The sequence below is a fragment of the Ananas comosus genome, linkage group 8 (assembly GCF_001540865.1).
Source record: "Ananas comosus cultivar F153 linkage group 8, ASM154086v1, whole genome shotgun sequence".
In the NCBI taxonomy this organism is placed as follows: Eukaryota; Viridiplantae; Streptophyta; class Magnoliopsida; order Poales; family Bromeliaceae; genus Ananas; species Ananas comosus.
Window position 1 is genome coordinate 541385 of NC_033628.1, and position 11847 is coordinate 553231.

At 38.3% G+C, this 11847-nt stretch overlaps 2 protein-coding genes across 2 annotated transcripts; both read left to right on the plus strand.

Moving 5' to 3' along the window:
- On the plus strand, positions 1247–7122 carry LOC109713582 (CDPK-related kinase 3-like). The gene is made up of 11 exons (XM_020237705.1): positions 1247–1846; positions 2787–2917; positions 3232–3273; positions 3359–3467; positions 3624–3702; positions 4002–4298; positions 4732–4841; positions 5383–5490; positions 5676–5738; positions 6465–6632; positions 6710–7122. The coding sequence occupies exons 1-11, from the start codon at positions 1364–1366 to the stop codon at positions 6851–6853; spliced, it is 1734 nt and encodes a 577-aa protein (XP_020093294.1). The 5' UTR covers positions 1247–1363; the 3' UTR covers positions 6854–7122.
- Positions 8241–8624, plus strand: LOC109714047 (auxin-responsive protein SAUR32-like). Its single transcript, XM_020238449.1, has one exon. It carries the CDS (start codon positions 8241–8243, stop codon positions 8574–8576), a length of 336 nt encoding a protein of 111 aa, XP_020094038.1. The 3' UTR covers positions 8577–8624.

Below are 11847 nucleotides of genomic sequence, written 5' to 3' on the forward strand. Positions count from 1 at the left end.
CAGCGACCACATTCGCACACACACAAGTGTACGGCGCTGATGATGCCGGTGCCGGAAATTAACGGTAGATCACCTGTCCCCACTACCACACACACACGCGCCATCTCGCCCTTTCCATTTGTGTGACACGTGGGACCCACATGTGTGGATCCCACTCACCCTCACCGGGAAAGTATTGCGTGCACCAGGTGTAGGCATACATCTCATACACCACTGAAACTAAACCCACATTGTATGATGTAAGTTTGTTTCTATACCTATAGCACTTTAATATTTTTAGTTGCACTATTTATTTGATATAAAGTAAATAACGTAGAAGCCGAAATTTCTAACGTTAATATTTACTTAGTTTTTTCACTTTTTTTTTTTTATTTTTTATAACCGACTTAGGTCTCAAATAGACCAAAGTCTACTATAGTATTTGCGAATTTTAAGTTTTGACCAAAGATAATAGTATGATGAATTAAATAATAAAAATAAATAGTTATGACAAAAAAATTACTTCATTCATCCTTAGTTTTTAAAGTCCTTAGCATGAGAAAATAGCTCACTAGCTATATTTCATAATATTTAATCGGCCTAAATATTGAACATTATAAATTTTAAATATTTTTATACCGGTAATTTTAGAAATCATTTGATGCGAGCTTTGATATACAATATCCTTTCAAATATATGTACTTATGTAGGTGGCAGTCCTCGGAATAAATTTTAATTTTAGAAAATTAATCATTGAATATTGGCTACGGTTCATGAGGTTGATGGATACACCAGGTGCAGGCAAAAGTTTCCTACTCCTCTCAACCTCGTGATATGATAACCGTCGCCCCCGAAGACCATCTCGAACAACGCCGAGCGCGTGGACCGAGAACTGCGGCCCAAAGAACTCCCATCACAGCAAACAGCCTTATCCTCCACCCAGATCACGCCACGTGTACAGCAGCGGCTATTCCGTGAACTGTGGCCCCACCATGAGCTGAGCTGGCAATGGCCGTCCCCACACACGAATGCACACACTCGTTATTTATGTATCTAGAAAAAGAAACAGTATTATTACCATAAAATATAAAATAAAAAAAAATTAAAATTGAACTCTCTCTCTCTCTCTCTCTCTCTCTCTTAATTTCTCTTCTTCTGCTTCAATTTTGTAGTTACTTTAAATTCTCTCTCAACTCTATTTAATACTTTTCTCTCTTTCTCTGACTAAACGCAATCTCCGTAAATTAATTTTTATTTTATTTTTATTTTGGTTTTTTTTGGTTCTTAACGCTCTCTATAAAACCCTCTCACCTCTCTCTCTCCGATCCCAATCCCAAAGGAGGAGGAGGAGAAGAAGAGGGGATACGTAGACATATACGTATAGATGGGCCAGTGCTACGCCAAGAACATCGCAACCGTCGAGTACGACGGCGCCGGCGCCGGAGATGACGAGGCCTCAGCCGGAGAGCTCCGCGACCAGCGGCGGACTGCCTCGCCGTCCCCCGGGGCGGGGGCGGCGGCGGCGGCGCGGTCGACCCCCCGGAGGTTCTTCCGCCGCCCCTTCCCCCCGCCGTCGCCGGCGAAGCACATCAGGGCCTCGCTCGCCAAGCGCCAGGGCCCGCCGAGGCCTCCCGAGGGCCCGATCCCCGAGGAGGCCGCCGCCGCCTCCGCTGCCTCCGCTGCAGCGGGGCCCGAGGGGGAGAGGGGTTTGGATAAGAGCTTTGGGTACGGGAAAAACTTCGGGGCCAAGTACGAGATTGGGAAGGAGGTGGGGAGGGGGCACTTCGGGCACACGTGCTCGGCTAGGGCGAAGAAGGGGGAGATCAGGGGCCACCCCGTGGCCGTTAAGATCATCTCCAAAGCCAAGGTGCGAAAGAAGACATTTTTTTATCTTGTTGTTATGTTTCCCCTTCTCAATCCGTCGTTCTCGATTCTTCTTTCTCTATTAATTTCATATGTGATTATGTTCCCACCATATTATTGATTTGTCCTCTTCCTGTTCTAGTTGTGTGTGAAGCCAAAATCTTTTGGCTTGTTATAGATGCGTATCTTCGTTGTCTTTTAACTCTTATGTAAAACAGCTAAAGTTCTAGTACTATAAATAAGTAAAGACTCAGTCCAGTTCTTTGCTCATGACTCATGTTAAATGAGAATAGATGAGTGGAATAAATTTTTTTTTTAATAATTATAGACAACTCAGGAATTTGATTAAGGACAATGTTGTCTTTTTAATCCACTCTTATTAGTGGGGGATCTTATAACATAATATCAAATTGTACGCTTGTATTTGTCTGAAGTGCCAATGTCAATTTGTAAAAGATTCACAAAACCTCTTCTTAGCAGTTCAATGTGTATGTAATAGACTGAAAAGATCTGTACAGTTCAAAGATTTGTAGAATCAAAAGCCCCGACAAGTGGAGATGCAGTGATTCAAATATTATTGTACAATGAAGGAACGAGAAAATCCAAATCTTTTTCAATTTGCAAGAAAATAAGAAAAGCCCATAGCCAATGAGCTTTAATATATACGTAAATAAGCCCCAAGATGTTCACTGGCACTGGTTTCTCTACATAATACATGTTATTCACCTTGTAGAGCATCATGCGTGAGCCTCAAGTACTGTGGGGCAGCATTTTGTTTAGGTTTAAGGTCAACTAGTCTCATTTATAAACTTCTTTCTTTACTTGAACTGTTGTCTCGCATTGCGCATTCTGATTTATTTTACTTCTTTATATTCTATGTTTTGTATGAGGATTTTTTTTTTTTTCTCAATCTTCAGCCATGTTTACTTTTATTTTCTTGTCAGATGACAACACCAATATCTATTGAAGATGTTCGTAGGGAGGTGAAGATCCTGAAATCATTGTCTGGGCATACAAACCTGGTCAAATTTTATGATGCATGTGAGGATGCCCTTAATGTCTACATAATCATGGAGTATGTTTGTTTGTCTTATCCTTTTTGGTTTTTCAAAAACTTTTAGAAGGTATCTATTATTCGTAGTTGTTATCTATTATGAGATTGAACATAGCTGCATGTACTGTTTTTGTTACTAAAGATGATACTTTTATGATCAGATTCAAAATCAGTTACTAAAAGACTTATGTTGTAGTTCCTGCTGACAAAAAACCATTCTAATTTTCCACGTGCATTTTTCTTTCAGTCGAGTTTTATTTTAATTGCAAGTGTCAGGGAAATCTTAGTTTTTCATCTCTTTTTTTTTTTTGTGTGTGTGTGTGTGTGTTTTTCAGATTGTGTGAAGGTGGAGAGTTATTAGACAGAATTCTATCCAGGTATTAGATGTTTCTATCCGAAAAGCTTATGTTGAATTCTTATGTATGTAGCATCCTGATATAATATCCCTGTGCTCTGTTATAGAGGCGGAAGGTACTTGGAGGAAGATGCAAAAGTTATTGTCGTGCAAATTTTGAGTGTAGTTGCTTTTTGTCACCTTCAGGGCGTTGTACACCGCGATTTAAAGCCAGAGGTCTGATTCATGGGGTATTTGTATATTGATATTGCATGTGTTACTAATTGGGTACTATAAATTTTTATTTTTTTTATTTAGATTTATGTGGATCTTTTTGTTTTCTAGTGTAACTTGTTTTTGCTGATTTTCTGTTTCGTTCTATCTTTCAAACAGAACTTTCTATTCGGCACTAAAGAAGAAAATTCCCCTATGAAGCTTATTGATTTTGGTCTTTCTGATTTTATAAGACCAGGTAATTTCTGGCCATAGTTTTATATTTCAAGCTGTATTAATGGCTGTCTATACATTCTGTTTATTATTATTATTTTTTTCCTTAGTAAGAATCACGTTATTAGATGTAGTTATTTTTACTCTTTCTTGTATACATTCTATGTTCTTTCTCTTAAAATATACCATATAGTTATGTTGCTGAGTTCTTCTTCCTGCCATTAATTATAAAATGCTTTTTCAATCCTAACTATTTCTGTTTCGTCCTGTTGTGGTATCCTCCTGTCTAGTTGGAGTCTTAAAACTTGTGGTTCTTTCCTGCAGATGAAAGATTGAATGACATTGTTGGAAGTGCATATTATGTTGCTCCTGAAGTCTTGCATAGGTCATATAGCATGGAAGCTGACGTTTGGAGCACTGGCGTTATAACATATATTTTGTTATGTGGTAGTAGACCATTCTGGGCAAGGACAGAATCTGGAATATTCCGATCGGTGCTGAGAGCAGATCCTAATTTTGATGATTCTCCTTGGCCTTCTATATCTCCAGAAGCTAAAGATTTTGTGAAAAGGCTTCTAAATAAAGATTATAGAAAAAGAATGACCGCTCCACAGGCTCTATGTAATTTTTCCTGTAACTTTTTAATATTTTCTGTAAGGAACTTTGCAGCAGTTTTAGGGCCTGTTTGGATCAACATATTTCTTTTGTTTAGTCGGGTTTTGGTAGTGATTATCGGGGCGTATATATGACCTTCTAGTCATTTTTCATGGGATATGGTAACTCCCCATGTATGTGGAATGTGTTATCCTGAAAAAAAAAAAGGATTACATGGCCCTGAACGAAACCAGACTCCTAGGTTATAATAACAAAAGAAAATCTCCATAAGGAACAATTTTATCAGATGACTAGTTCCGACATCCAAACAAGTCTTCAGTGTCTACCTTGTGCAATAGAAGTGTTTCCTTGAAAAAAAAAAAAAACTTCAGATAACTTCGTTGGGATTCGTTAATTTGTTTGTTGGGATGAAACTAATATTCTGTTTATGTGATGGCAGCTCACCCTTGGTTGCGAGATGAGCAGCGACAAGTCCCTCTTGATATATTTATCTATAAGTTAGTTAAAGCTTATCTTCGTGCAACTCCTTTCAAGCGTGCAGCATTGAAGGTTTGACTTTCATTCTTAGATTTAAAACTACATCTGAATTCTCCTTCGACAATAATGCCATTTTGAGCTGCCTAGTAGATGCTCTTCTACATCTGGATTTGCCTTGGACATTCGTCACATTACTGATATGTGTTATCTGCAAGGAAACACATTGAGAAATAACCTGTTGTCATTTCTTAGCTTTGCTGCAATGTTATTCTCTTCTGTTTACTTTCTATTATAGATATCCATACAGACATATCTGTGTTTTTATTCCTGTGTTAATGTAATCATATTATACTGTATTATTAGCATGTTTCTACATGTATATTACTTAATATGCATATGTCTATCTTGGCAAAATGTCTGTGTTTAGATAAATAAATGCATATTATCAAATAAGAGTGGGATCAACATATTTGAACAATCTGATATGTACAGGAAAGAATTAAACATTCTATTCATTATAGAACTGTATTCTCATTTGTCTTCTTCTACTATTGCCTTTTTATGTTGATATTCTTAGTCTGTTCTTGGTGGCTTACTTCCTTTTTGTTACCAGGCCTTGTCCAAAGCGATACCAGAAGATGAGCTTGTCTATATTAGATCGCAATATAGCTTGCTGGAACCGAATAAAGATGGCCGTGTCTCCCTCGAAAATTTTAGGATGGTTAGTCCTTTGACTTTCAGTACTCGCATCTTCGTATGGAACTTATTATGCAATATATTAAAGGGTTTGACTCACTTATAACTATACACAATTTACTACTACATTAATATGCCAATACAACAGTAAACATCTGTAGTTTGTAATCTACTTCTCGGTTGTTTATTGTGTGGTCAAATTATTTGCAGGCACTTGCAGAAAATGCAACCGAAGCTATGAAGGAGTCGAGGGTTTTTGACATCTTGCATGCGGTATGCCATCATTTCCGTATGTATAGCTAATGGATATAATATATCACATGTCAATTTCATTGGTGGTATCCATTAATTTCCCATACAAATGCTGCTAGCTGCACGTTATTTCTTTGTTATCTTCTCATAACTAATTTAATTACATTATGATGATATTCCATAACATTATCTTCGACATTCATCAAGCTAGGCAGACAAAATTGGGAAAAACAGATAATTTTAGCAGAGATGAGAGAATTGTGCTATTTGAAACATGTTGGCTCCAGATATCAAGGACTTGATTTTGTGGCTACTTATTATCTATTTTCTTGTGTACTTCTCAACAACCAAAGGGAGAAAGTGTTGAGCCAATTTGAGAGAGCATACATACAGTATCCTCTTGTATCGGCAGCCCCAGTCCGCCAATATTATCACATCAAGTCAACCATGATGGTGCAAGTAGGATGGAAATTTTGCATTTTTGTGATAGTAGTTTAAGAAAACATGGGCCTGTGCAGGTGATTGTTAGCTGAGCATTTCAATAATATCGGCTACTAGCTTTATAGTTGGTAGAAGGATTGTCTAGTGAGACAAAGCGTTTCCACCTGCGAAATCTCTTTAGAGATTGGGGGGCAAAGTTTGGATTTACTGCAGAATCATCTCATTAACTTGAAACTAATAATTCTTTCTTTTCCTTTCGTACAAAATGAACCAAATAGATATGTAAACACATGATTTAAATTCCAGCTAGAGCCACTTTCATACCGGAGAATGGACTTTGAGGAGTTTCGTGCCGCGACGATCAGCCCGTACCAGCTCGAGGCCTTGGAAGGGTGGGAACAAATAGCGACCACCGCATTCGAGTTCTTTGAGCAGGAAGGTAATCGAGTCATCACGATTGAAGAACTCGCGCAGGTACTCGAACAATCCGCAATGCTTCACGAGGATGAATTTAGTGTTTACAGAAGTTTTGAGTAAAATCTGTTGTGCAGGAAATGAACCTCTCCCCCGCGGCTTATTCTATGGTTCGCGACTGGATACGGCCGTCCGATGGCAAACTCAGCTTTTTAGGGTACACCAAGTTTTTGCATGGTGTGACGATGCGTAGCGGCAATACGAGACACCACCACCGCTAGATTTACTCAATCGAGATTCCTATCATTTGTTTTTCTTTTTTTTTCCATTCATGTCATTTGATATAGCAACTGAGTTTTACCTTTAACTTCTTTTTTTTTATTTACTTTTTGTTTATGTAGAGAATGCATGTAAGTGGGAATATTTCATATAAGGTACAAAAATGCATGATGTACTAAAACGTGGGCCCAAACCACAGGAGCCCAGGAGATGAAAGGATCCTTTTTCGTAATGTTTTTAATTGGACTAGATTGGAACTTAATTAGACTAACATGAGCCTACAATAAGTTTTGGATGGTAATATTATTCAATTCGAATTAAATGTTTGGGACACCTATATTGAAGATGGTAATATTTTATATTTAACACTATTCCTTGACGCTAAGACTCAAAATATTTTGATAGAAAATTAAATGAAACTAGGAAGTATCTTATCTTATAATAAAAGTTTAAAGTAGCCGATTACTTTGAAAATTTAAACTTCAAAATGCTGATATTTAAATATCTTCGCGCAAATGTGAACTCAACCCACACGTTTCTCTCTTTTAGAGATGTCAAGGGGTTAGATTTGGGGTGGATTTTTAAAAATCTGAACCCGAACCAGAATCCGACTCCAAACCCGAGACTCGAACCCGAACCCGAACTCGATGGATTTTAAAAATTCATATCCAAACCCGAACCCGAAAATTTGAATCCCAAATAATTATTTCTTTTTTTAATATTTCAAAATATATTATATTAAATCTAAAATTTTAAAATACAAATTCAAATATAACATCAAATATATATATATTCGCACAAATAAATTCGGTTTCGGGTCGAGTTCGAGTTCGGGTCGAGTACAGTCAAAATCCATATCCAAATCCATATTCATCCGATTTCTACTTTTGATATCCATATTCGAATCTATATCCAGTTAGTATCGAATATATTCGTTTCATTCGGGTTTAGATTCAGATAAAATTTTGGATATCCATTCCTATTGACATCCCTACTCTCATTGCGTGCTTTTGTAAAAAGCGCTTCTAACTTACCCTCAAAGCAGCAGATTATATAGCTGGCCATTTGAGAGACATATAATCAAATCACGCGCATAAAAATTCAACAATCCGAGTCCAACTCGGAAACTCCTCTCTATATATTCCCCCACCCCTTCTCCTAATCTCTTTTGCTCATCTCGGATCCAATCCCATATATATATATATATATATATATCAATAATAATCCAACTGTGTTCCTTAGAACAAAAAAAATCGTAATGTCCAACGTTCCCACATCGCTTTGTGAATCCTTGGCCCTGCTCTCTCTAATAAGAGATCCAATCACCTCCACCAACTCAATTCAATAACATCTAATCTCCACACTCGATCTCGCTTTTCTTTCTCCCGTATGTGGGACTTCCGCATCCACAAGCCGTGGCGGATGCCGACGCCGAGGGGGTGCGTCGCGGTGAGGGTCGGGGCCGCGGGGGAGAGCCGGCAGCGCTTCGTCGTGCCGGTGGGCCACCTCAGCCACCCGCTGTTCGCCGCGATGCTGGCCGAGGCCAAGAGGGAGTTCGGCTTCGACCAGAAGGGCGCCATCGTCATCCCCTGCCGCATCGATCACTTCCGCCGCGTCGAGGAGGTCATCCACCGCGACATCGACGACGGTGCCGCAGCGGCCGCCGACTTACATAACGAGCACCATCATCATCATCACCATCAGCAGCATCATCATCAATCATAACCATCATCACCATGCTAGGTGTTTTCGTGCATGAAGCACGTACGTACGTACGTAGTACGTATGTGGAGTTAGTGAGTTAGTTTAGGGTTTGGCGCCTTTTTCACGTTAAAGTGTAAATAGAAGGCAAACACAATTAGTTTATTTTTAATTGCTCTAAAATTCGATATTTTCAGTGTCATAATTTGTGATGCTTTTGATTATGGATATTAATATCAAATACGAGAATTTTACTTAGATTTGGTTTCTGAAATTATAATTAATTATGAGCAAGTGCCATAGACAATTATAAGAATCTACTTTGGATGCTAGAGCAATAGATGCATATATCTCAGATTTATTATTTGAAACGCGTTTTGTAGTTTGTATCTCAAGAGGCATGAAATATATTGTTGCCTTTTCCTAATTAGTTTCCAAGGAATAAATAATAATTATAATGTTTTCCTACTATATGATAAATTGATTAATAACTTTTTCTGTGGATTCTTATCAAACTAGAGTTAATCTCATCTAATGAGTGTAAATTTTTATTGTGCACCATACGTTCAATTGAGGCAAACAAATCTAATTTGATATTAAATCAAAGAGTAATACCCTCTAACGGCTATTTAATGATTCAACGCCTTTACATTGATAGTTACATAGCTAGAGTTGTTCAATTTTTTATACCGTACTAGAATGAACTAAATTTGCTAAAAATAAATGAACTTTATTTTTTTTCAGAAGTATTCTAACTCAATTTGCTCATGGATTTCCACTTCAAAGTCTAAATTTCCTGCTTCAGAGCATTACCTTCTGCAATAAGAGAGACTTGTACAACGCTCTGACCTTTGAGTTTGAAACATTTGGTCCAAATTTAAATTTAATGAAAGAGTCAATTAGAACAATGAAGCTTATTAAATTTTGATTAATGATATCGAATCAAAGAGACTTTGCCTACGCAATGTTATCCTAGCTTTAATCTCGTGCACCCCACGAAAATCAAACTATATATGCAGAAATTAATGTTTGAAAAAATAATAAGAACAAATTGTACAGAGAGAGAGAGAGAGAGAGAGAGAGAGAGAGAGAGAGAGATACAATAAATATTTTCTCATAATGACACAGAACAAATTGTTTTGCTCGGCTCTATAATTCAAGGGAAAAAGTAGCTGGATTGTAATGACGATTTGAACAAAAGTTGCACCAAAGCAATTATAAACCTTATATAATTAAAAGGTGTCTTAACTTTAATCATGAGAAGCGCCAATGATGCAAACTCATCAGAACTATCTATTACACCAGAAGATGACCTCTACTCGAGGGCCCGACCTTCGCCCCACATTTGCAATGGTGGAAAGGAGTACTCCGCTGCCGCGAGGTTTTCACCTGTGGATTAACTTACGAGTTAGGTGACGGGCAGAACATCAGAATGTGGTCGGACATCTGGATTGGAGATCTCCCACTCCGCACTCTCTTTCCGGAAATTTTTGCAAATATCACAAACAAGGATGTTAGACTTTCTCAGTGCTGGAACGTCAACGGATGGCGATGGCGGTTCATCTACCGTGGTTTTGTAGCGTCCGTATCTGCTGATAGGCGTGGTCAACTCACGATGCTCAAAGATCTGCTTCAAAACCGCACACATTGCAACGAACCGGATTCATACAAATGGAGGTGGACTTCAAACCAGCTTTTCACAGTCAAATCCCTCTACCAGTTCGTTACAAATACCGGTGAGATCAATCGAAGAAACTGCGACATCTGGAACCTGAAAATCCCATCCAAAGTCAAAGTCTTCATCTGGTTACTGTTTCGGAAAAGACTACCAACAGCTGACAGATTGATAAACAGGGGCATTGACATCGACCAACATTGTGTCTTCTGTGCGGTGATGGCAGAAAACTGTGATCATCTTTTCTATAACTGCGTCTTTGTTCGATATCTACTACTCAGTGTAGGAGGTTGCCACCCCCGGGATGATAACCTAAGTGACGTCTGCAAGCTCTGGTCAGCTAACACTACCATTTTTGGAAAGTCTACACGTTCGAATAGACTCATCTTGCTAGCTGCGATCTAGTGGGTGGTCTGGACGGATAGAAACAACTCCGTGTTCCGGGCAGTATCGACGAACGCTACCCGGTCACTAGAACAGATCAACCTTCTGATGAGCGACCGGAACGTGCTGCGACAGTAAACTGCTAACTCCCTATCTTTTTCTACCCTTCCCCACATTCCTCTTGCTTTTGTAATCTTTTTGCACTATCTTCTTTTCTTTCCTCGCCTTGCCTTTTCTTGGAGGCCTTAGCTGCTTCCATCATGTACGCCCAGTTCATATTAGTTAGTGAATGAAGCGGGTAGCTTACTACCTTTTTCTAAAAAAAAAACCTTTAATCATGAGAAATATCTACTTCGTTTGGTTCCATGGTCACTGGACCATGCAGAACCCGGGATGCTTCATATTGTTTTATTTTTTATTTATTCTTTTTTGAATGCAGACTCCTAAGCCTCATTTTGGATCTGATTAAATTTCACTACAATAAAAATGGTGTATAGCGACACTCTTAAATGTTGGTATAGGTTAAAAAAAATATTGTTGGCTAAATTACCGACATTTTTAAAAAGTGTTGCTATATGTGAGATCGCTAGGTATATAGTGACAGTTTAAGAGTGTCAGTATAATCTAAAAAGAATGCTGCTAATTTATATATTTATTTAAGCATTTAGCAACCGCCGGAACCCTACCTTGTCGGTTGCGGCGCGGAGGAGGAAGAGAGCAAGGGGCTCTTCGTCTAGGATTTCAATGGATTGAGTGAGGGGAGAAGAAAAAATGGTGATCGATTTTTTTTTTTTTCTTTTCCTTTTCTATTTGTAATCGGGCTGAATGGGCTGGTTAGGGTGGATTGAGTAAAGTAACCTTTTATTTTTTGTTGGATTAGACTTTATATTTAGGCCTTACTAGAAATTTTAAAAAAAATTTGGTATAAATAAGACACTTTTACAAAAGTATTCCAAAAATGTATCGTTATAATTTAATTTTGTTGTAGTGTTTACTTGGTCGAAACCCGACCTGGCTTGAAAAGCTTTAGTTTTTGGCCATTTAATCTCCACCGTGTCGCAAATGACTAAGTCGGATCACATCGGATCGAGTGAAATAAAAAATCCACGAGTCAGAATGAATCAGTTGAAGAAACCAAAAGCTCAGGTTTCGATCCACCAAAAAAACACATCATCATTTGCAGGATTGAGTAGTGCAACATATGAGAAGGAGCAGAGGCTCACATACACGTCTCAA

Bases quoted from the DNA above. Each gene is read 5' to 3' on its own strand.
- LOC109713582 (XM_020237705.1), top strand. From the start codon at position 1,364: ATGGGCCAGTGCTACGCCAAGAACATCGCAACCGTCGAGTACGACGGC. The intron at 2,918-3,231 runs GTATGTTTGTTT...TGTGTTTTTCAG, and splicing joins AATGTCTACATAATCATGGA to ATTGTGTGAAGGTGGAGAGT. The intron at 6,633-6,709 runs GTACTCGAACAA...TCTGTTGTGCAG, and splicing joins CGATTGAAGAACTCGCGCAG to GAAATGAACCTCTCCCCCGC.
- LOC109714047 (XM_020238449.1), top strand. From the start codon at position 8,241: ATGTGGGACTTCCGCATCCACAAGCCGTGGCGGATGCCGACGCCGAGG.